This window comes from Pleurodeles waltl, chromosome 3_1 (assembly GCF_031143425.1).
Source record: "Pleurodeles waltl isolate 20211129_DDA chromosome 3_1, aPleWal1.hap1.20221129, whole genome shotgun sequence".
In the NCBI taxonomy this organism is placed as follows: Eukaryota; Metazoa; Chordata; class Amphibia; order Caudata; family Salamandridae; genus Pleurodeles; species Pleurodeles waltl.
This window is the reverse complement of record NC_090440.1, coordinates 788,779,455-788,803,790: the sequence shown is the minus strand read 5'-3', so window position 1 is coordinate 788,803,790 and position 24,336 is coordinate 788,779,455. Positions and strand designations below refer to the sequence as shown.

General features: G+C 46.2%; 1 protein-coding gene across 4 annotated transcripts in view; it reads right to left on the bottom strand.

The window, feature by feature from the left end:
* Nucleotides 1–24,336, bottom strand: part of SBF2 (SET binding factor 2) — a 1,701,375-nt gene that overhangs the window by 26,930 nt on the left and 1,650,109 nt on the right. For all 4 annotated transcript variants that reach the window (XM_069223624.1, XM_069223621.1, XM_069223622.1 and 1 more), the window contains one exon: nt 23,303–23,434. In XM_069223624.1, the coding sequence (XP_069079725.1) occupies nt 23,303–23,434 (132 nt within the window). The remainder of the gene's footprint in view (nt 1–23,302; nt 23,435–24,336) is intronic.

Below are 24,336 nucleotides of genomic sequence, written 5' to 3'. Positions count from 1 at the left end.
GATTTTCTTAAGAACTCAGGGCAGAAGTGGGATGGGCGGAAAGATGTACAGAAGGCCTGAGTTCCACCCAAGACGAAAAGCGTCGCCAAACGATTTCCACCTTAGAAACTCAAATGAGCAATACTGCTGACATTGCATGCTTTCTGCAGAAGCAAGCAGATCTAACCAAGGCTCTCCCCACTGCTAAGAGACCTTGCACCACCCCTGGATGGAGACGTCATTTTCGATGGACTAAGCATTGTCGGCTGAGTTCATCTGCTCTGGCGTTCAGGGAGTTTGCCAGCTGTTGAACCACCAGAGAAAGGCCCTGCTGTTCCAGCCATGTTCAGAGGCGCAGAGCCTCCTGACAACGGGTCCATGACCCCATCCCGCCCTGCTTGTTGCAGTACCACATGGCGGTGGTGTTGACCATGAACCCTTGCACCAGCTTACCTTTGAGAGAGGAAAGAAATGTTTTCAGTGCTAGCCTGATCACCCAGAGTTTCAACACGCTGATAGGGAGTATGGACTCTGTCGGAGACCAGATGCCTCTGATCCCTGCCTCTTTCAGGTGGCCGCCCCATCCCATGAGTGACACATCTGTCACTGCTGTCAGGTCTAGTTGGGGGGAGGGAGAGGGATCTACCGCTGACCCAATCACGGTTCCTTAGCCACTTCTGCAGATCTTGCGCAGTTCCCTCTGAAATTTGGACCATGTCGGAGAGATTCCCCTGATGCTGCGCCTACTAGAACTTCAGGTCCCACTGCAGAGCCCGCATATGCCATTGTGCATCTGTCACCAGCAGGATGCAGGAGACCATAAAGCCCAGCAGCCTTAGAATCATTCTCACCAAACCCAGGACAGAGGCTGAAACATTCAGTATCAAAGCCTGAATGTCCTGAATTTGCCGTTCTGGAGGATAAGCCAGAAACTGCACTGTGTCCAGAACAGCTCAGATGAAAAGGAGCATCTGAGAGGGAGTCAGGTGTGACTCTGGCTCATTTATAGTAACCCCAGCAAATGCAGGAGGTCCGCAGTAGTCTGGAGGTGGAAGACGACAGCCTGGGGTGAGCCCACCTTCAACAGCCAGTTGAGATAGGGGAAGGCTGAAACCCCTGATCTGCGCAGATGAGCTGCGACCACCGCCATCATCTTGGTGAACACCCGACGGGCACTGGTAAGGCCGAAGGGTAGCACGGTGAACTGAAAGTGCTCATGATCTACCCTGTAGACAAGCAGGACAGGAATGTGGAAGTAAGTGTCCTGCAAGTCCAACATTACCATCCAGGCTCCTGGGTCCAGGGCAGATAAAACCTGAGCCAGAGTGAACATTTAGAATTTCTCCTTTTTGAGGAAGAGATTGAGGGACCGGAGGATCTAGGATAGGACAAAAGCCCTTGTCCTGTTTGGGCACCAGAAAGTAGCTGGAATAAGAACCACAATCCACTTCTGGCACAGGGACCCTCTCCATGGCTCACTTAGCACTTCTCAGCAAGGAGGTTACGGCTCCCTTGGCCAAGAGGGCCGTAACCTCCTTGCGAAGAAGTGCCAAGTGATGGTCCCTCACCTCATCTTAGGTTGGTGGCATGAATGGCGGGGTAGTCTAGAAGGGGAGGAAGTAGCTCTGGTGGGGAATGGTCAGAGATGAAGGTTTGGAGGCAGCTACTTAGACTGGCCACACCGCTGGCTCCCTGATCCACGAGGAAGGTGGATCCCACGTCCTCGGCCATGCAGAGGCTGGACAGCATGAGTGGCACAGTCGCTGGAGGGAAAAGGATGTGGCAGGGTGCCCCTTCTGTAGCCACAAAATGGGAGAAAAGCAGACTGAGGGGGATGAGGGCCTGCTGCGACGTCCAACGATCTGGCTGTAGAACGAGAATAGTTGAAAAGCTCAAGTGCTGAGTCTACTTTCTATCCGAAGAGATGGGTGCCATCAAAGGGCATATCTATAAGATTGGCTTCTACATCCCCTGAAAAGCCAGATGTACTTAACCAGGCATGGCGCCTAAGGGCCACTGTCAATGAAACCATTCTGCCCAGTGAATAGGTCGTATCCAGTTCACATTGGATCGTGAACTTTGCTGCATTCCTCCTACCAGCAACTGCTTGGGAAAGTACAGCCCGGGCCGCCACCTGGACCTGTGGCAGCACTCGTGCAACTGTATCCCACAGTGTATGGGAGTAACAGCCCAAAAAGCATGCAGTGCTCATAGACCGCAAGGCCAGGCTGGTGGAAGAAAACATCTTCTTCCCAAGTGTGTCCAGCCTCTTGGATTCCCTATCCAGGGGAACGCGCCATAGGAAATGGAGGCTTGGATAAACAAACTACCAGGGGTGGGGTGTTGCGTTAGGAACCCTGGGTCACCTGATGCAGGGCAATGGCGGTGGGCAATAGTCATGCTCACAGAAGCCCCTGTGCTGTGTTTGGACCAGGTACCCAGGACATCAGTAAGTCAGGTCATCAGTAAGGGCTTCACTAAAGGGCAATAGGGGTTCAGAGGATGAAGCCCCGGGCAGAAGCACCTCTGTCAGGAGGTTAGTCTTGACTGCACCGAAGGCAGCTCGAGGCACAGGACCTCGACCACTCTTCACACTACCAATGAATAGGATGCTCCCTCCTCCATAGCCATGGTAGGGAGAGAAAGCATGCCAGTGTCTGGGGAAGTATCCATACCACTGGCTTCACCCAGGACCGTTCCCCAGTCCATAGTGTCTAGGAGCTGGTATTCCAAAGGGTAAAGTGATCCCTCCCATTCTTCACCGTACCGCAACCCATAGTAAAAAAAGGTCAGGATCCAACATGGGAGCGAGGCCCCTGTCGGAGTTAGCATTGTGAGACGTCGATCCGGCTCCATGTCGGAGTCAGCAATGAGGCTGGGGTGGGCACTGCCCGGGACATGGGCAGTGCTGAGAGGATTGGCGTCAGAACCAGCGTTGGGGAAAGTCGAGGTTGTACGACCGACAGAGGTTCGGATCCAGGAATGGATCCATAGGTGTCTCCCGGAGCTGAGGTCGTAGCAGCCGGCGCAGATAAAGAGGGGGCCCCTTCTGACCCCACAGGGCCTGAAGGCACTCCAGTGGATTCAGACTGCCCAAAACTGAGGCACATGACCTCATAAAACTCTCTGAGTTAGGCAGAGGTTGCTCTGGCTCCCAGAAACCCATACCGAGGCCTAGAGCGCTCCAGATCGCTTGTCTCGTAGGCCGACGGATGGGGTGAAGTTGAAGAACGTTTGTTCTTCTTGTGCCTCGACTTCCTCAATCGTTCGGAGGGCTTGGAGTGGGATGACGATGATGGGGGGGCTCCACGATTGATCCTAGAACCTGCCTCTCGACCAAGATCGGGACTTACGAGGAACTGAGCACAGGGCCACCAGGAGCTTTAGGGACCGCTCCTTCAAACCTTTTGGATTCATGACGTGGCACTCAGAGCACGACTTCAGATCGTGGTCACGCTCCAGACACCAAAGGCAGACGAGATGCGGATCTGTCACAGACATCGCCTGATGACAGGATCTGTAGGGCTTGAACCTTGACACACCAAGAGTGTAGACACTCAGAAATCTTTGTCTAAAAGTCGAAAAGACCAGTCAAAAAATGACTGAGAGGTAGCTCTGTCTTCGGATCGGTGCTGGCTGCTGCAAAAAGAAAAGAACTGACTTCAGCGTGCCGGATGGCACCTATATAAGAAGACATCATATCTAGGGCAGACGACGCCAACGGCGGATGAGGAGCCAATCAACACCACCTAACAGCGTGCAGCAGTACTGCTCGAGAAAAATCTCCAGATCCAGACTAACACCTGGGGAAAATTCTAAGGTAAGGAATCAGCAACTAGATGTTTCTATCAGATAGTGCTCTCATATGTGATAGTAAAGAAAAAGGATTCTCTGTTAAATACATTTTTTGCCTAGGATCACACAATTTGGATAAGCAAAAAAGCTGGTGTTTGTCCTGTTATCTTTTTCACATTTTGTAAGTAATCATATATCTGTCTCTTTTCTTTTTTTACATCAAATGTCACTGTTTTGACTTCTTTACGTGGCTCACAACGACACAGACAGGTCAGGGCCCCCAGACCCATCTATCAAGACACAAATGCCTTTATCTGGGGGCTGTCATACCCCAAACAACCCCCTGATGCTACACCTCTGTTAATGCTATGGAAATTACATTACAGAGTTCAAAATGCGCGTTGCCAGCTACCTTTTTAACCTGTTGATTCAGACTTCCTTCACGTCAGGCATTGTAATCCTACAGTGGCTGCATCGGGCACAGAGAAATCAGTTACAATATATCATTCTTCCTTTTAAAGAGGCACCATACCTTTTGCAAACATCACCACTGCCTTCCAGACTGGTCGGCACTAATGACCACCCCACCCTCCAAAATGTCAAAGCTAGCAGTTGCTTCTCCTCTGTCCAGGAAGTACCGTTTTGGAACCTCAATCCTGCATGCATAAGACTTGACAATTCACCTGGAATTCCAGAGAACATTAAAAACATGGCTCTTTCCATTCATAGGCAGAAGATGCAGGACCCAAGATGCAGAAGATGAACTATATAAGTTGCCGTATAGGTATTTGAAATGATGTATATTCTTTCTCTTCACACTTATGTGCAGAGACATACATCACATCATGCCTGACGCTCTATGGATCTCACCAAACATCTCACAAAAATGATGTACCACACTCAACATCTTACTACCGAAAAACTTCAAAAGGGCACCCAGGATCCCAATTCAAATCACTGCAGCCTCAACAGGAGTATGAAGCCCTGTAGATATGCTGCAGTACAATATGTGCTTCTAGATGATATACATATAAAAACAGCATCATCGCACAAGACTTCACAATAACGTCTGATGCTCTCTATCCTATTCCATTCAGACAACCACGGATAAAAATATAACTGTTTTGCAATAATATGTAAGCAACAACAATATGCAGGAACTGTGGTGACCGTTCTCTAAACTGTCTCACACTCCATGCAATACTTTACCATACAGTAACTTTTCATATGAAACCTTCTCCTGGCAATAGATATCATGCCCAGCATTTGGATGTGCTTTCTTCTGCTGATGCATGCCACAGGCCAAACACATCTATAAGTATTACAACTGAGATACACGTCTGCATGTAGGAGAAGGAAGCAATAATTGACAAAGCCCATGGCATGGGTGAAACGTTGGCAATGTGTGTTTGCTGCCACTACTTTTGCACTTTGTAAAAGGATAATTAAATAAAATAATTTTGTACCTTCACACTAGCGCCGACTTTGTCATCAGTGGTGCAACGAGGACTAATTTAGTGTCTACAGCTATGGTTTTCGTTGAGTGATAGTAAGAAGTAACTTGATAGAAAATATAAATGAGGTTCGTATGTTTATGCAAAACAATGGATTTGTGAGCCACAACAGAAGACCACTAAATCAATAATGATCAGGTTTTCATTGATAAATTGAAATAGTTATGTATTCCTTGGTGTCAAAGAGAACATTTCAGAACATGGCAGTAACATTTTGACATTCTATGGGAAGGAGACAGCATATCTACACATCACACTTCAATGTTATTGAATCTACAAAAACTCCAGGCACCATACTTTTTGTAACAAGTTGGCATGTAAATTCAATTCTCAAGAATGTTTGGGCTACAGAATCCTGTGACCATACAAAGGTGCCCAGAAGAACAACAATTATTTTGGGTACGTCTCGTACCAGGGACCTGTAAGGGTATTACTTGTTCGTTGAGATAAACACACTTTTACTTTTCCTGCTTCTGCTCATTGTGTCCTTATCCTGTCTGCATTTTCCATACTCCTGCCACCCCCTCCAGGAATGACAAGAAAGTGAATGGTTGGGGGGAGGGTCAAATGGCAGATTCATGTGTTTGTGTGATGTGGAATGGAGGGTGATCCTAATGACTGCTCTAGTTTTTGAGCCAGAGGCTGGCTTTGGGGTACTGGCTGGGTTTCTGAGGAGGTGCTACGCTAGAGGGCGTCCTGTAGATCCAGCATATTTTTCAGGGTGGTTGGCCTGGGTCTTTCTGTTGATGTTCTCACTGGAGGCATCTGAGTGGCAGCCCCCAAAGAAAGCGGAGAGCCATGGTAACTCTGCCGTTATTGCCTTAGGATTCCTTCATCTGCCCTCTTGTACATGGTCGCTGCTTAGCTGTCACCAGCATAGGGAGAGACGTTGACATGTAATACACGAGAGAGGGTGAAATACAACTACAAATGGATGGCAACGCCAACTGTGCCTGCACTGCTTAATGGTCCTTCACACTTGCATCGTTACCTATTTCAGGTGCTCTCCTGGTAACACGTTCCTCCAATCCCAACAAAACAAGTTAAACAAGTTCAACAAGTCCTTATCAAAGCATTTTTCACACAGTGGTAGGCAGCCAAAGTTGCACTTGTGCAACAGGAAACACTGTTTAGCCTACAGCCTCTTAGCTTTAACCTCACCAAAGATTTCTCGCTTCCAGTTCCACAGAGCTTTCCTTCACTTTGTGCCCCTCCTCTCACTTCTCCTCTTTCATCATAAATTTCTCTTTCACCTTATCCCATCTCTTGATTTTTATTCTCTCCTCTACTTTGGTCTCCCACTCTTCCTCCTTTCTGCCCGACCCTATTCTTCTTGTTCATGTTATCTCCTTTCTTATGTGCGACTTGTTCTCAGTTTCGTTATACACTCAGTTACTTCTTTCACCCACCCTCTTAATTATTCCCTTCTCTTGAATTTTTCCACCTCCGTTTTTCTATTTCTTCATCCATATTCCATTTCTTCTCCTTTTTTTGCACTCCTCCTCTCCTTCTCTGCTGACCCTCCGTTGCCCTACTCTTTTAGCCAGGCTCCTAATTCCCCTGTTTTTGTTGCACTTTCTTCCACCTATTGCTCTGGCCTTTGCTCTCCTTACTTTTCTGTTCTCTTTCCCTTCCTTACTTCTCTTTTTTTCTTTTGCCCTTTACTCTCTTTCATCCCCACTTTCTTTCTCTCTTTCTCTCTTTCCTGATTTCTATTTCTTCAGCTTTTCTCTTTTTCTCTTCCACTTTTCTCCCTTACTTATTTCTCTCTAACCTCACTTGTAGTAACATCACATCGTCATATGCTCATGGCTTTTTTGCTAACTTAAGAAAACTAATAGGCTGTAAAAGGGACTATTTGGTTCCCCTTTTCTTAAAGCTTGTCTTGAAGTGGACGTACCCTCCCACCCTAACCAGCTTGAGGAAGGCAAGCTTAGCTAATTTGCAGTAATCCAACTTGGCACATTGTCAATTCAGCTAATGCAATGCCAGGGGAGAAAGTGGTTGACAGACACCTGTACAATAATAATAACAATAATAATAATAATAATTATTGTTATTGTTATTATTTTTATTTATTTATTTGTTACAAACTAAGCACTGTTACAATTGGAGTTGAAAGCAGAGACATACGTCTGCAACCGTTTCAGGATAAGCATAATTCCATGGGTTCTTGGGCTCCTAACACATCAAAGGGGCAAAGTTGCAGTTGCTGTCCAGAAGTGGGTCAAAGGCACCTATCTTTTGGGCATCCTCAAGACTTGAACAGTGTTGAGTATTGCTTGTATGAGATCCAATTCATGGGGTCGATGGGGACACCTACTGAGTCTATTTGCTCTTTGCTTCTGTACCCCTTCAAGCTGGAAAACAAAGATGATCATTCTCTAAAAGATGGCCTAATCTTAAATGTCCTCTGCCAGATGATAGAGGTGTGGAGAATAGGTATTCTGTGATTTTACAAATAAAACAGGGACCTGGAGATGGAGGCCCTGTTGATCTTAAGCACAGGGAGAGGGGCCTGCAACACCAAGAACACTACCTTTATATATGAGATGATGTGACTGCATAAATATACGTAGGATCCAAACAGTCCCAGAAAAATACCTGGAGACTCAGCCAGAAAACCCCTACACAAGCAACTTACCAGTGATGGGCCTAACCGTGACAGGAGATCAAAAGACTTGGCAGGCAACCAACAGACATTCAGGTGTTCCCCGGCAGAAAGGGGAAGAGGGATGTGAATCTAGCATGAAGAACAGCAATGTCTTTAACCCCTAGGGTGCCTTGGACGAGGTGATCTCGTCCAAGGCACCGGTTCCCGGGTGCCTTGGACGAGATCACCTCGTCCTGCACCCGGGAACTGGGGGGAGCGCTAGCGCACCCCCATGTGCTCTCCACCCACCCCCCCAAGGCAGGGATGGAAGGAGAAGCCCTTCCCCTTCCACCCCCGACCTCCCTCCCCCCGCGATGCGCACTGACAATCAAAAAAGGCCTCCTCCCATCGCGCTGGAAGCTCAGCTTCCAGCGCGATCGAAAGAGAAATGCAAATCACGTGGAGGAGGCCCAGAGAGGCTTCAAAGGGAAGGAAAGGAATTTCCTTCCCTCTGAAGTCTCTCTGAGCGTTTCAAAAGCCGGATTGCAAAGCAATTCGGCTTTTGAAACGCCCACTAGACACCAGGGATTTGTTTTATTTTTTAAAATTGGCATAAGGGAGCGACCCTTTGGGTACGGGTCGCTCCCAGGGGGGGCATTTTTTTTGGAAGACCTTTTCTGCCCCCAGGGGGCAGAAACCTCTAGGCACCAGGGATCATTTTTTTGTTTGTTTGTTTTGTTTTGGTTTTTTGGAGGTGGGGAGCGACCCCTTAAGCAACGGTCGCTCCCCTAGGGGGCAAATTATATTTAGGTCATTTCTGCCCCCCTGGGGGGCAGATCAGCCTATTTTGATTAGGATGATCTGCCCCCAAGGGGGGCAGAAACCACTAGGCACCGGGGATTTTTTTGTTTTACAGATGAGGAGCGACCCCTTGGACAAGGGTCGTTCCCCTGGAGGGGAAAATTGTATTTAGGCCATTTCTGCCCCCTTTGGGGGCAGATCGGACGATTTTTGCTACGCCAATCTGCCCCCAAGGGGGGCAGAAACCACTAGGCACCGGGGATTTTTTTTTTGCGCCAATGTCACGCAGGGGGAGCGACCCCGTAGGCAAGGATCACTCCCGGGGGAGGTGGGGTGGAGGAGTACATTTATTTTAGGCCATTTCTGCCCCCCCAGGGGGGGCAGAAACCTCTAGGCGCAAGGGCAAATTTGTTTGTGTGTTTTTTTTAGTTTTTTTTTTAGATGGGGAGCGACCCATTAGGCAAGGGTCGCTCCCCTGGGGGGCAAATTGTATTTAGACCAGATCGGCCGATTTAGGTCAATCAGCCCCCAAGGGGGCAGAAACCACTAGGCACGGGGGATTTTTTTTTTTGCACGAATGTCACGCAAGGGGAGCGACCCCGTAGGCAAGGGTTGCTCCCAGGGAGGGGTTGGGGGGGATACATTTAGTTTAGGCCATTTCTGCCCCCCCTGGGGCCGGCTGAGCTAGAGGACAAAAACCACAGGTAGGCACTTTGAAAAAACCACCTCTGTTTTCTGTGAAAAAATGTGATGTGTCCACGTTGTGTTTTGGGCCATTTCCTTTCCTGTGCGCTAGGCCTACCCACACAACTGAGGTACCATTTTTATCGGGAGACTTGAGGGAACGCTGGGTGGAAGGAAATTTGTGGCTCCTCTCAGATTCCAGAACTTTCTGTCACCGAAATGAGAGGAAAAAGTGTTTTTTTGGCCAAATGTTGAGGTTTGCAAAGGATTCTGGGTAACAGAACCTGGTCAGAGCCCCACAAGTCACCCCATCTTGGATTCCCCTAGGTTTCTAGTTTTCAAAAATGCGCTGGTTTGCTAGGTTTCCCCAGGTGCCGGCTGAGCTAGAGGCCGAAATCCACAGGTAGGCACTGTTTTCTGTAAAAAATTGTGATGTGTCCATGTTGTGTTTTGGGGCATTTCCTGTCGCGGGCGGTAGGCCTACCCACACAAGTGAGGTATCATTTTTATCGGGAGACTTGGGGGAAAGCTGGGTGGAAGGAAATTCGTGGCTGCTCTGATTCCAGAAATTTCTGTCACCGAAATGTGACGAAAACATGTTTTTTTAGCCAAATTTTGAGGTTTGCAAAGGATTCTGGGTAACAGAACCTAGTCAGAGCCCCCAAGTCACCCCATCTTGGATTCCCCTAGGTCTCTAGTTTTCAAAAATCCACAGTTTTGGTAGGTTTCCCTAGGTGCCGGCTGAGCTAGAGGCCAAAATCTACAGGTAGGCACTTTGCAAAAAACACCTCTGTTTTCTGTCAAAAAATGTGATGTGTCCACGTTGTGTTTTGGGGCATTTCCTGTCGCGGGCGCTAGGCCTACCCACACAAGTGAGGTATCATTTTTATCGGGAGACTTGGGGGAACATAGAATAGCAAAACAAGTGTTATTGCCCCTTGTCTTTCTCTACATTTTTTCCTTCCAAATATAAGAGAGTGTGTAAAAAAGACGTCTATTTGAGAAATGCTCTGTAATTCACATGCTAGCTTGGTCACCCCGGAATTCAGAGATGTGCAAATAACCACTGCTCCTCAACACCTTCTCTTGTGCCCATTTTGGAAATACAAAGATTTTCTTGATAGCTATTTTTCACTCTTTATATTTCAGCAAATGAATTGCTGTATACCCGGTATATAATGAAAACGCACTGCAGGGTGCAGCTCATCTATTGGCTCTGGTTGATGAACCTACAAGCTCTATATATCCCTGCAACCAGAAGAGTCCAGCAGACGTAACGGTATATTGCTTTAAAAAATCTGACATTGCAGGAAAAAGTTACAGAGTAAAACAAAGAGAAAAAGTGCTGTTTTTTTACCTCAATTTCAATATTTTTCTTTTTCATTTGTTATTTTCGGTAGGAAACCCTTGTAGGATGTACACAAATTACCCCTTGCTGAATTCAGAATTTTGTCTACTTTTCAGAAATGTTTAGCTTTCTGGGATCCAGCATTGGTTTCATGCCCATTTCTGTCACTGACTGGAAGGAGGCTGAAAGCACACAAAAAATCGTAAAAATCGGGTATGTCCCAGTAAAATGCCAAATTTGTGTTGAAAAATTGGGTTTTCTGATTCAAGTCTGCCTGTTCCTGAAAGCTGGGAAGCTGGTGATTTTAGCACCATAAACCCTTTATTGATGCCATTTTCAGGGGAAAAACCACAAGCTTTCTTCTGCAGCCACATTTTCCCATTTCTTTTGAAAAAAACGAAATTTTCATTGTATTTTGGCTAATTTTTTGGCCTCCTTCAGGGGAACCCACAAAGTCTGGGTACCTCTAGAATCCCTAGGATGTTGGAAAAAAAGGACGCAAATATGGCTTGGCTAGCTTATGTGGACAAAAAGATATGAGGGCCTAAGCGCAAACTGCCCCAAATAGCCAAAAAAAGGCCTGGAACAGGAGGGGCAAAAGGCCTGGCAGCGAAGGGGTTAAGGGAGACATACAAATACAGGCAAAGACCCACAGAAGAACATGCAGATGGACAGGGAAAGAGGCATGAGCAAGCATCTAGCACTGGTCGTGGTCGAAAAGCAATTCCTTCTCGGTCGGTGGAAACTGGAATAAATGAGCTATCTATGAAGAACAGTCATAGCCAAGAATAGTTGGGATAGAATAGGAGTTGCACCTGGTTTCCTTTTTTTGTTGTTTTTTCGGGAGGTGTCTGAGGACTGCGTCCTATGGTACCGGTAACACAACATGTGGACGTAGATAACACACACATGGGAAGGCTAACTGTACCCATAATTCTATTCTTGTGCACAATTCAGTTCATGTAAGTATGAAGGCTTGTAAACTCTAGCTAATAAAGATTCAACTAAGCATTCATAAAAACTCTGCAAATCTTTCATCTTGACAAAGTTCTGCGAACTACAATATTTTTCTGTAGAGGGATAGGTTGAATTTGTCTGCCAAAGTGCTGTTGGATTGGTCGTTGCAGTGTGCCCCACAGCCTTACTGAGAATAGTCTGTGGTGACTGTAGCCTACCCACCATCTCAGCATTTGATGAGGAGATCAATGGACTGGAATTAGGATGGATCTGCTCTCAAGAAGGTGGTCCCAAGTGTACTGTAAAGTGAAGCTGGAATGGTTTCGTTTGTTAACTGCCATATGGGGTAGGACACCCCTTTGCAGGAGATCTGCAATTTGAGAAGCCTCAGAGGAAATAAAGACCATCATGACAGAAACATGTTTATTGCATTTTGATTGATTGAGGACACTCAGCGATAGATGATTGTGAATAGTTCAAAAAGAGCCTCAGTCTTGTAAAGAGCCCTTAATAGGAGAGATAAGGTGATTACTGATGAGGCTCCTCTAGGTAACCTCAAAAGACGATCATACAGGAAGGGGTAGCAGTGGACCTTCTGCTGCCATAGAGAGGCTGTAATCACACATCATTCTAGTGAATAACCCACTGGGCTGTATTGCTGAATGACAGAATTTGTACTGGTAGTGCTAATGACCTATGGTAAATATAAGAAACCATCGATAGACGTATGGCCTCACAGGATGCCAAGGACACGTGTTGGAGCTCCCCGGCTAAAGGCCTAATTTCTAGCACAACATCCATAGATATTGCGGTCATCCAATGCCTAAAAAACAAAGCTGCTGCTCCTGCTGTCACCCTGCCCTGGTGATATCATGGACAGAGGTCCCTTTGCCCCCGGTGCAAAGCGGAGCTGCTTAGGCCGCATGCCATAGACAAAATGGCAGTTGTGCTGCAGTGATCAATGAGGCTGATGTTGGCTGTGTGGTTTGTGAACCCGAGGCTTCGGGGGGTGGGGAGTGAGGAGGCAGTGGTTTGCTGGTGAGTGATTTCCAGCATCAAAAGACAGGTAGCCTGCTTCCTGTGTGAGCTGCTCCAGGCATCGCAAGAGGAGTGTACCACGAAGCTCGATGTCAGCGGTGAGCAGGGGTGGCAGCATGGAAGAGGAAGGCAACTACACCGCAGCCCCGTCAATGCGAGAGGCATGGCTTGACCGTGGTGAACCGCTGGGGATTTGTAATCCCACTACATACCTGATTGTGCCCGGCGCTTTTAACTGCCCTACCTTGAGGGAGATAGTGCCCAAACCCTACAATCATCACATGATGCAGATACGTGACCCCCACAATGACCAAATATAAACTAACAAAACCAGGGGCAGGTCAGGCTCACATCGATAAATACACCAATGCTTTTCACCCACAGTCAAATTGAGGGGGAGAAGAAAGCATTCTCAAGCAGGATAACCTCACACTGTCAGACATCCTGAAGGATATACACAACGTCACTAAAGACCAAGGGTGACGCAGTGTCCCCTGACCTGGCTCTCGTGGGAGCAGATCTCCAGAAAGTTACAGACAGAGTGACCTAGGTGGAGGTGCAGACTGTGGACACTCACAATACGATGACCAAACTGCAAAAATAGTCAAGGCACTCAAACAACAGACCAGGTGACTTGAGATGAGTGCAGAGGATGTGGAATGTATGTCACGCTGCAACAACATCTACCTAATTAGCATACTGGCACACGAGGAGTAGGAATGCCTGGAACTTTACCTACAGGAATGGATTATGACCCAACTGAAGCACAGGGGGCTAGCTAAATTTCTTTGAATTGGATGGCCCACAGGTTTCCAGAGGCACCTCTGCCACCTGGTCTTCACCCAGGACTGACATCTTCTGGCCATCAGCGACAGAGATAGTATCCTACAGGAGGAACAAAGGCAAAGGCACAGTCGTCTAAGAGGTGCAACAGTAATGCTGTTCCAGGACCTCATGCTGTAGGTACAACAACTGCCTCGACCTTCATTCAAAGCAGTGAAATGGCGGCGCAGAGCCCTTGGCCTGAAGTAAATGATGTTCTTCCCAGCTAAACAAAAATATAGTATAGATGTCTTCACGTCCCCAGTACATGCCCGGGAATGGCTTGAAAAACAGACCCAAAAAAAGTCACAGGAGACAAGGCCACACAACAGCTAAGACCGGGAGAGATGGGGAAGAAGACGTAACTGAACCACAATAGCTGCCAGGGAACAGTCTTATTGAATTGGACAGCAAAGTCATTATTGAAATGGCCACTGGGGAGTAACCTTTGCCCCTACACAGATTGGCAAGGAGAACAGAGCACGCTTCTTCTCCACCTGGTACACGGATCCATCCTGACAGAGGCCCATGGAGTAGTCATGTGGCTCAGGCACTGGGATTAGCAGATACAATATTTGTTATTAGAATGCTGTATGTTTTGGTAAAATGGTTATTGTTTATGTTTAATTGGGTAAGTCACAGGTTCTTGGGCTGCATGTGAGGGGATGAGCTTTGATGGTGGAGGCTGGCATTTGCATATTGTGCCTGGGTTTTTAAGGCCCACATAACACCTTTAGGGCTGCATTTTGCATTAGTTGCAATTCAAGGGTCAGGATGGCAGAAACTAGGGATGTACATAACCATGCACCGTAGTCAGCAGGTAAGGTGAATTGTTTTCAGCTCCCCACCACCCACTCAATAGACAGTACAGTCACATTAGTCACCAGGAATGTCTGGGGTTTAAATTATTATCACAAGAGAGCCAGGGGTGGGTGCCCTTTTGAAACAAAGGGGAGTATACACAGTATACAGTCAAGAAACACACATACTGTCTGCGAAAGTTGACAAGCTACAAGGTAAATTGAGGGGTTAATTTTACCACACCAGCTACTGCACCCAAGCAACGAGAGGGAGATATGATTTGCCCCCAAAGCACAGTCCTGCACAGATAGAGTGATAGTGAACCCAGAGGGGCTATACTTAATAATTTTAGGTACATTCAATGGGACTGATCTGGCCCTACTAGGCATATATGCACCAAACACTAATGACGAAACTTATAACCACAAGGTTGTTGGCCTAATGGCTCCATACCTTGGTACCTCAATGCTGTAGCTGAACGACTAACTGCCTACTAGATGATGCGGGAGACAGGACACCACAACTCCCCTAAAATGAGAGATTCTTTGGTGTGTACAAGAAACACTCTGGACCTCCTGGACGTAAGGAGTTAACAGAACCCCCACAATAGGGAATACTCACACCATCTGCTAACATAACATGCATGCCAAGTTAGACTTTGTGCTGGCAGGTCAGGCGAATGTACGTTGAATCTTTAACATAACATAACATAACATAAAGGGGCAGGGTGTTATCAGACCACTCCCTTATGACGTTTAGATACTCCTGCCAATAGATCAGATCTGCTATCCTGTTGTGATGACTGCTGGTGATGGCCTTCCACAACATCGTTTTCCACCAACCTGTACAGAAGCATATAGAACACTATTTTAAGCATAATGCTGGTACAATTGGCAGTAGGGGTATGGAATGGACAGCACTGAAGGTAGTAAATCTGGGGCGAGGCTATGGCCACTGCCACACTCTTGCAAGAAGCAGCTGCACAGGCAGGGGACAAGGCTGGTAGAATGCTGACCTGGCTACTCAAACGAGAGACAACCCCCGTTGCCATCATATCTGTAGCAAAAGAGAGAGGTCCAATAGTGAACACACAGGTAGACACCAATTGGGCCATCTACGAGTACTACAAAGCCCTATATACTAGCAAAGGGATCCAACAAGGGATGGATGTCTATTCCACACTGTCAGAACGGGGCATCAAAATATTGACACCAGAATAGAGGGAGTCTCTAGACGCAGACATCACAGTGGAGGACTTCAAGGCAGCCATAAAGGAGTTACATACTTCTAAGGCTCTGGGCCAGGACAGTCTCCCAAAGGAATGGTATCTGCGCATGCAGGGGAGCTGGTGGACAGACTGCTACAAGTATATCAGAAAGCATTAGTGTGAGGCAAGCTACCCAAATCAATGAGAAGGTACCATTATTCTGCTTTTAAAACCTGGCAAGTGTCCCACGGACAGGTGGTCGAACAGAACACTGACACTACCTAACACTGACAAGATTTTAGGGAAAATTCTAGCCATGAGATTGTCCAAAGTAATTACAGATCTAGTACACATGGATCAGAATGGCATTTTACCGGGCAGAAGGACAGCCCTAAACAGTAAAGGACTAACTCACGTCTTGGGAGAAATAGAGTCTGGTGAGAGAGACCTAGCACTCATGTCACTAGATATGGAGAAAGGTTTCAACACTACTGAAAGACCCTAAAAGCCTTAAACTGGTGTCACTACTTTACACCAAGACCAGGGTCAGGACCAACAATGTATTATCAGCTGAATGGGATTTGGAGCGTGGAAAGCAATAGGGTTACCCCTGATGCCCTTACTATTTGCATTAGCTATGAAGCCACTGGTAAATCGGCTATGGAGGTTGCAGTGGCACTGGGCTATCCAGGCAAGCCCACTTTGGCATGATGTTTCACTTTATGTAGATGCCATGCTGGTGTATGTAACCTGACCATGTTTAGTCCTTGCTGACAATTATGTTGTGAAGAGCAAGTGACTTACCTGCGATAGCACCTTATCTGGTAGCCACTTTATCTAGCTGCAGGTTCCTTACCTTAGAATTATCTGCAGGCGTCAGACTGGATCTGGAAGATTATTCATGAGCTGTACCCTTGTGCGCCGGCAGGTGGCATCGATCGGCTCCAGGCGCATTAGCGTCGTCTACGCTGATAGAGACAACCTTCAGGACTTATACAGGTGACACTTGGGTACGCCAACGTCAGTTACTTTTCACAACTTCCCACACCAGAAGTACGGAGCCCTAAAGTACAGTGGTGTGGATAACTAGGACCCTAAAAGTGAACAGTCCTGTCCCTAGAAATCTGTATGCAGTGCGGGGAGGATGGGTAGGTCAGTAAGTAATCTGCAGCTAGATATAGTCTCTACCAGATAAGGCATAGTAATTGTTCACCTGATAGAGACTTCTAGCGGCAGATTTCCTATCTTAGAATAGATACCCAAGAAATACCGTTCCTGTAAGTGGGCTTTCAAACCAATTTCAGATGAGGAAGTCCTGAAGGACTGAATGGGCAAAATGTAATTAGAACAGACCTGACTGTCCAGACATTAGTGTTTGGTAAAGGTGTGCAGAGAGGACCACGTTGCTGCCTGGCAGATATCCAGGACTGGAGCTCCATGTGCTAACTCAGTGGTTGCAACTTTGGCTCTGGCGGAATGTGCACACAAACCCACAGGAGGTTGCTTCTTGGCCAAGGCGTAGCAGACTTGACTGCAGAGCATGACCCATCTGGAGAAGACCATTTTTAGCTCCAACATACCCCACAAAAAGTTGATCATCCACCCAGAACTCTTGTGTAAGGTCAAGGTAGAATGACAGCACTCGCTTGGGGTATGTAGTATTCACGTGATCTGTGGATACCATGCCCACAGCCACGCAGGGGCTGGGAAAAATGTGCAGCACAGAGCCTTGGTGGAAACTGGCAGAATTGGTATGCCCTTCTGGGCACAAAATGGCCAAAAAGCGGACTGGGGGTGGCACATGGCAGAAGATAACCCCAAGGACAGGGCCATACCTTGACTGTCATTAAATCTCTCGAGAGCCAAGTCTGCTTTGTCTCCTAAGTGATGGGAGCCATCAAAGGGCATGTCCATCAAAGATGACATGAGATCCCCCTAAAAGCCAGTAGTGCGTAGCCAGGCGTGGTGCCTAAGGGCCACTGTCGAAAAAACTGATCTGCCTACTAAGTCGGTTGTGTCTAATCCACATTGGATTGTTAACTTTGATGCATCTCTCTCATTTGCTACTGCTTGAAAGAGCAGGTTGGGGCCTCCTCTGGAACCATCAGCAGCACTTGCACGACCGTATCCCACAAAGCGTGGAAATAGTGGCCCAACATGCATGCGGTGGTCACAGACGCAATGCTAAGCTGCCAGAAGAAAACATAATCTTACCAAGTGTCTCCAGCCTCTTCAATTGCCTATCCGGTGCAGTGGTAGGGAACTCGCAGGGGCTGACATGAGAGGTGGAAGCCAGGACCACCAAACTCTCAGGGGTGGGGTCTTGAAGGCGGAAACTTGGGTCCCCCTGGGGCAAAGCATTGGCGACGGGCATTTGTTTTTTTCATAGGAGTTCCTGTGCTGCCTTTGGACCAGGTACCCAAAGGACATCAGTGAGGGCCTCGTTAAATGGGAGCAGCGGTTCAGATGGGGAGACTCCCGGCTGAACAACCTCTGTCAAGACATTAGTCTTGACTGCCACTGAGGACAAATGAAGGTTGAGGACCTCAGCAGCCCTTTGCACCACAATTGTGAAGCACACTCCCTCCTCCATCTCCACGGTAGGGGGAGAAAGCATGCCAGCATCTGGGGAAGTATACAGGCCACTGGCTTCACCCAGTTCCTCACATCAGTCCATATACTGTTCAACAGGGCTGGATTTCAGGGTCCAGTGACCCCTCCCACTCCTCTCCAAGACCAAGCACATAGGAATAGGGCTCAGGATCTGATTCAGGAGGCAAGGCTCCCATCAGAGCCAGAGAAGGCATTGAGCAATGCCCCTCTGGCTCCATATCGGAGTCAGAGATCAAAATGGGGATGGCACCAGGAGCATCTGCATTGTGACCGGCGCCAGGGAAGGTCGAAATAGCATGACAGGAGTTAGTCCGGATCTAAAAGTGGATCCTTGGATGCACTGGCGTGGAACCAGTAGGGGCCCCTCACAACCTCATGGGGCCCAAAGGCGACACAGAGGGGTATGGCCAACCAAATATAGCACATATGGCATTACAGAACTCTTAGTTGGGTGGGGGTGGGTTGCTCCATCTCCTGGAAATTTGTGGAAATGCGGAGTCGACCCAGGGGCACGCTCAACCACAAAGCAAGGCCCAGAATGCAGACACTCCTGTGTCTCGTCGGCCGACAGACACGGAGAAGTTGAAGCAAGCTTCTGAAGATCTGGAGTGGGATGATGAACTCGGACTCTGCAACCGCACTCAGTGGCTTACTCTTGACTGGGCCCTCAACCGGCTCACAGCTGCAGGATGGGTGGTCATGAGCTCGAGGAAGTGCTCCCTCAAGGCCTTCGAGTTCATTGTGCTGGAGTGGCAGCATGACTTTGGGTCATGCTCGAGGCACCACAGGCAAATAAAATGCAGGTCTGTCAACAACAAAGGCTGGTGACAGGTGCTGCAGGGCTTGGATGACATCCTGCCACACCAAGAGGTAAACCTAAAAAAACTTCGAAAAAAAATAAATACAAAATAGCTCAGTCAATAAAAAAGACTGAAGGAGTAGTCCTTCCTGGATCAGCACTGGCTGGTGTGGAAAGAAAAGAAATGACGTTGGCGCACCTGGGTGCCACCCATATAGGTGCTGCGGACGTCACTTCTGATGGCACTCGCGGAGCTGATCAACACCACCTACCAGTACCCAGGGGTACTGCTCCCAAAAACATATTCTGGATCCAATCTGACGCCTGGCGATAATTCCAAGGCAAATAATTTGCAGCTAGAAGTCTTTCAGTTCAGGCAGAAACCTATTGTGTTCCAGTTGGGGGCACTGCAAGGCTTCCCAGAGGGGAAAGTCCTGGTCCTAGAGCTATTCTGGATGACAGACTGTTTCCACTATCTGGGCGTAATGGTCACACACATGAAACAAAGCTGGCTGGAATTCAATCCATCCAAGTTAATGTCACATCCACAGAGGAACATGAATTCCTGGGTTGCAACCCTTGTCGATGGCGAGAACGATAGTGCTAACTAAAATTCTGGTATTGCCCAGATGTTTGTAAATTTTCCAATGCAGCATGCACCCATCATATCCTCAAAACAGTTAGATCCCTACTGACAACATTGATCTGGGTACGAATAGATGCAGGGTCCAAATTGACATAGTTCAGTGCCCCTGCGAGCAGGATGGGGGCCACGAATGCTGACCTACAGGCATACTGTCAGGCAGCCCAACTGCATGGCCTAATGGTATAGCCCCCAGCGGAGCACTGGTAGTTGTTACAAGGCAGGATCTCATCAGGGAATCTGTCACCTTTATGGAGTCACAGATAGGTTGTCTGGGCTACCATATATAGTTCAAATGTGACTCCATGTCTAGAGATGTATAACACCAGGTGGAGCAAATACTTTTCATTTGCACACAAACTGCCAATATGGGAAATCCCGGTCTTTAGGATCAAAAACGGGAGCTTATGTCTCACTGGAAAGAGGAGTGATGCTTACGAGTTGGCAACATATGAATCTGAATCACTCCTATCATGGGACGAAGCTAAGGCAACATTTCAGCTAGACGTTCTGCACTATATTGCTATGAGGATGCTTGTGAAAAACACATTTGTGGGCGGCTAGTGGGGAGGTAACACTGGAACATCCACCCTCAAACACACTAGACATAATCCTGTGCACAGGTAGGGAGTAATCATGTCTTTATCTAGCAGTCAGAGAAGACAAATTCAAGCCCATGATTACATCGGGACAAAACTAAGTAGCGAACTACGTCGCTGATCTTACAGATAAAGACTGGATGGATGCACTGGGTATAATACAAATAGCTACAAGCAAAGCTTGATTCAGGTTTATGCAGTAAAATGTTATACACAGAACCTAGGTCACCCCCACTATGCTTCACAAAATAGACCTTCTGAAGTCAGCAGGCTGACCAAATGTAGCAGTATGGAAGTCACTTATTTATGCCTAACAAGGGATTTCCTGTGGCTTACAAAATATTGGGGATGTGGCGCACCAATTCCAAGTAGGGTTGCAGAGTACACTCAGTCTAATGCTCCAGCCTAATTATTAGGAATAGGGTCATCCCGCTCGAAACACAAGATCAAAACGAAATTTTATAATTTAGCTCTGTTACTGGCAAGGTGGAGGATTGCTATAACATGGCTAAGCTCCAGGGCCCCCAAGCTGGCTTAAAATGTAGGGAAATGGGGCATGGTTGAGGAAATAAGACTGAAAATGGTACAAGAGGATGATAAATTAGCTGAGGATGTAGAGCTAGGGTCTTAACTGTCATGAACAGTATTTAAGTAAGTAATGCATTACTGATATGCTATTTTAGACCCATGGTTACAGTTGGTTTATGTTTAAACTGTACTCTGTACAAATATTAAAAAACAAAAAGATAAATAAAATGTGAAAAAAAACATATGATACCATCTAGAGACCCTGAAAAGGGACATAAAAGTATGTTTTTGCAGGTTCTAAAAGCATAAACTGTGTCAGAGGGCAAAACAAGATCCAATACCTATAAGAGGAACACATTTGCAACTATTCTGGGTGAAAGGATTCAGACTAATGTCTGAAATAACTGAAAATGGTATTCTTAATAAGCCTAAGATTTCTATGTTAGGCCAGATAATGCATAAGAAAGGATGGGTGGATCAGGTAAGTATACTGAGTCTTAGACATAGCATTGTTGGTGGTCAACAATGCCATGTCTGAAAGTCTAAAAAGGGCGGTCACCCGAGAGATGATGTACACGTCATGGCCACACTGCATTGCATGCCAGGTAGACCAACAACAGGGGCGCTGAAAAGTCTATGGTGACCTTGGAGATGCTACTGCTTAAGGTATTCAAATACACTTAAAAGCCTTTACTGGATGTAATATGTCAGCTAACCAGCAAAACTGAACAGTCTGACCGATAAGACAAGCCTAGAATCTCTACCTGCTTTTATCAATAAGTGGAAAGCTGTAGCAATACCATCTTTTGCATGTAAATTGCTTTGATAATTGAGTGTATTAAATGTTGTTAAAGGTAGAGGGATATGTGGGATGGGATGATCAGTGCAGTTTGGCTCTACTCTGATATATAATTTATAGTCTAGAAACTATACATGTTTTGCTTGTTTTATGCATGTTAAAATCAATGAGGGCTCCAAAGCTCATTTTGGAGGTGGATCCAAAGTAGGTTATCACAGATCCAAGAGCAACCACTAGAACTCAACTTCAAATTTGTCATGTTGGGAGTCTGAAGAGAACAAACAGCAGATAGAGAAGTGCTTCTCTTTTGCAATGTGGCTCTAATGTTAGCCAGATGAGACGTCCTACAGAAGTGGGTTAGTGCCACAATCGTAATGGTGGACAAATGAGAAACCAACATGGACTTGTGCATGCAAACAGAGGAACAGATGTACAAAGCCTGCGCATGCCTTAAAAAATCGCCAACGTTTGGGCCACCTGCAAAGGTATTGCAGAAGATATGTCATAATGCAGCCAACCCCAGAGCACTGGGGTCTGAGAAGAGACAAGAGGGGTGGGACAAGGACTAAAAGGGACAATCAGAAGACAATCAGGGAAAACCTGATCCACTGGGCCATTGGGTAAATCTCCTAGGGAATCGAAATTCACTAGTGCAGAAGTTAAATGATTTTGCACATGATTTCGGGGCACATGTGTTGTCGGGGGGGGGGGGGGGTTATTTTGTTTGTTCCTCCAAAGTAACACATTGAGCGTTCTTGGCCTTAGTTCTAGGCCAAGGAGTGGATTTTTCCTCTGAAGATTCCTGCACTTAGTTAGGTCTAAGAAGCCAGATGTGGCAATTTCTGGAATCTTGTGGTAAAAGAGGTTGTGCCATGAAGGGCTGCATTGCATACCTGGAAGGAGATTTAGTATATAGCTGGCAATCCTTTTGTGGTGACCATATCCATTTGCAATGCTGGATGGCCCCATTTACTAAAGGGTTAGACAGTCTTCCCATCGAAAGGTAATTCTGTTATTTTATTCTGGTTTTCCTACTCTAGGCCTGACTTCACAAATGTTCACAGGTTCATAAAAAGATCAGGTTTCATGCGTCTGATAACAGTGTAAATGAGGTCCTTAGTCATCAGTAGTTTCTGTCTCCTAGTCAAGACCAAGCATACATTTCTGGGCACGCGCAGGCACGAGAGCAGCACATAAAATCATGCCAAAGCTGGAGACCGTACATAAGCATGGCACCACTGCTGGGTGCAGTGAAAGACCACTGGTTTGGTATATTGTCTTTCTTTAGTTCTCAAGACATTTGGCTTCCTTCTCTGCCACTCCCAGACGCCACCATCAAAAAATAAGGATTTCCAATAGACTTCCCACAGACCTGTATTTGTTATCCACAGACATGCAGAAAACAGACTGAAGGTCAAGTTCACCATATGTGTGGTTTGGTGTAGAGTTGTTCAGTACAATTGGTGTCAATGAAGAACTATTATATATAGGTTTACAAAACTAAACAAAATCAGCTTAACAAACTTACATTAACAAACCTAATATCGGAAATATAAAAACTACAAAAAACACCATACCCAAGGTTATTTTCACCACTGTAACCATAAAGCATCCAGGATCAAACAGAAAAGGAAAGAAACGTGTTTGGAGTGGGGTAGATAGGTGGTGGCATAATTAATGGCTTTTTAGTTTTTACATCTCAAGTACACCCTTTACGTTTTTCAATGTACATTTAAAACAGCAGCATGCAGTGCTGAAAAACATCTTAACAAAACTACCTACATCGAAAAATGCTTTTTCGCCTGCATTTTTGGGGGCTCCTATTGTGGAAGTTGCTGGAAGTACACTTTCTACATCTGCAAGATCAATGAATCCTTTACAGCTGGTGTCCTCCCCAGAATCGTAATACCGAAGCTAGAAACAGGGGAATAAATAAAAAAAAATAAAGTGGAAAAAAAAACATTTGTGTACGTGAAAAACTTCACAGAAAAAAACCCTTAGTTCTTTTCAAGTATTAGGATTATGAACATCTAGTAATGTAAAATAGCATTTTAAATCACATTTATTTGAATTTCTTAAATATATTTGCGTAACTAACAAAACCAAATCGCAGGTTATTCAGAATAAAGCTGTTACTCTGTTTGACGATGTTAAAAGGAGTAGGTAAACACTTGAGACTAGCACTGCAACAACTGTAAAAGGAAACATTAATGGTCTGTTGCTGCTAAAGTTTTAAACTGCTGTATAATTGTCATCGAATGAACACAATAGTGGTCAATGAACTGGAAAGTGAGCGAACCGCATTTGTGAAAATAAATACATATATACTTAAAGTAATGCTGCAGTTATATTTTTATTTTAACTTCGGTAGTTGTAGAGTACCACAAATCAGACAATGAAATAAGCATACGGTTAAAGTCACACACCAATTGCTTACTTGCAGACGTATTTATGCTAAGTTGCTAACCTGCAAATGTTAAAAGCCTGAATTGTTTACGTACCTTTCTGATTATGCTTGCAGTGCACTGACTTTTTTTTTTCAAAACCATTTTATTTGCATATGAAGTATTAGGTTGAAGCATCACTACAGTTTTACGTGTATATACAATAAAAAAAATACCCACTGAATATGGCACAATAAGGTAATGGTTTAGGATATGTACACACTGTACAAGTTACTTACCTTCGGTAATGAAATATCTAGTAGAGACATATAGTTGCAGATTCCGTACCTTAGAATTTCCCTGAGGCGTCAGACTGGATCCGGAGATTTTTCTTTGAGCAATACCTTTGCACATCGGTCGACTCCGCGGGCG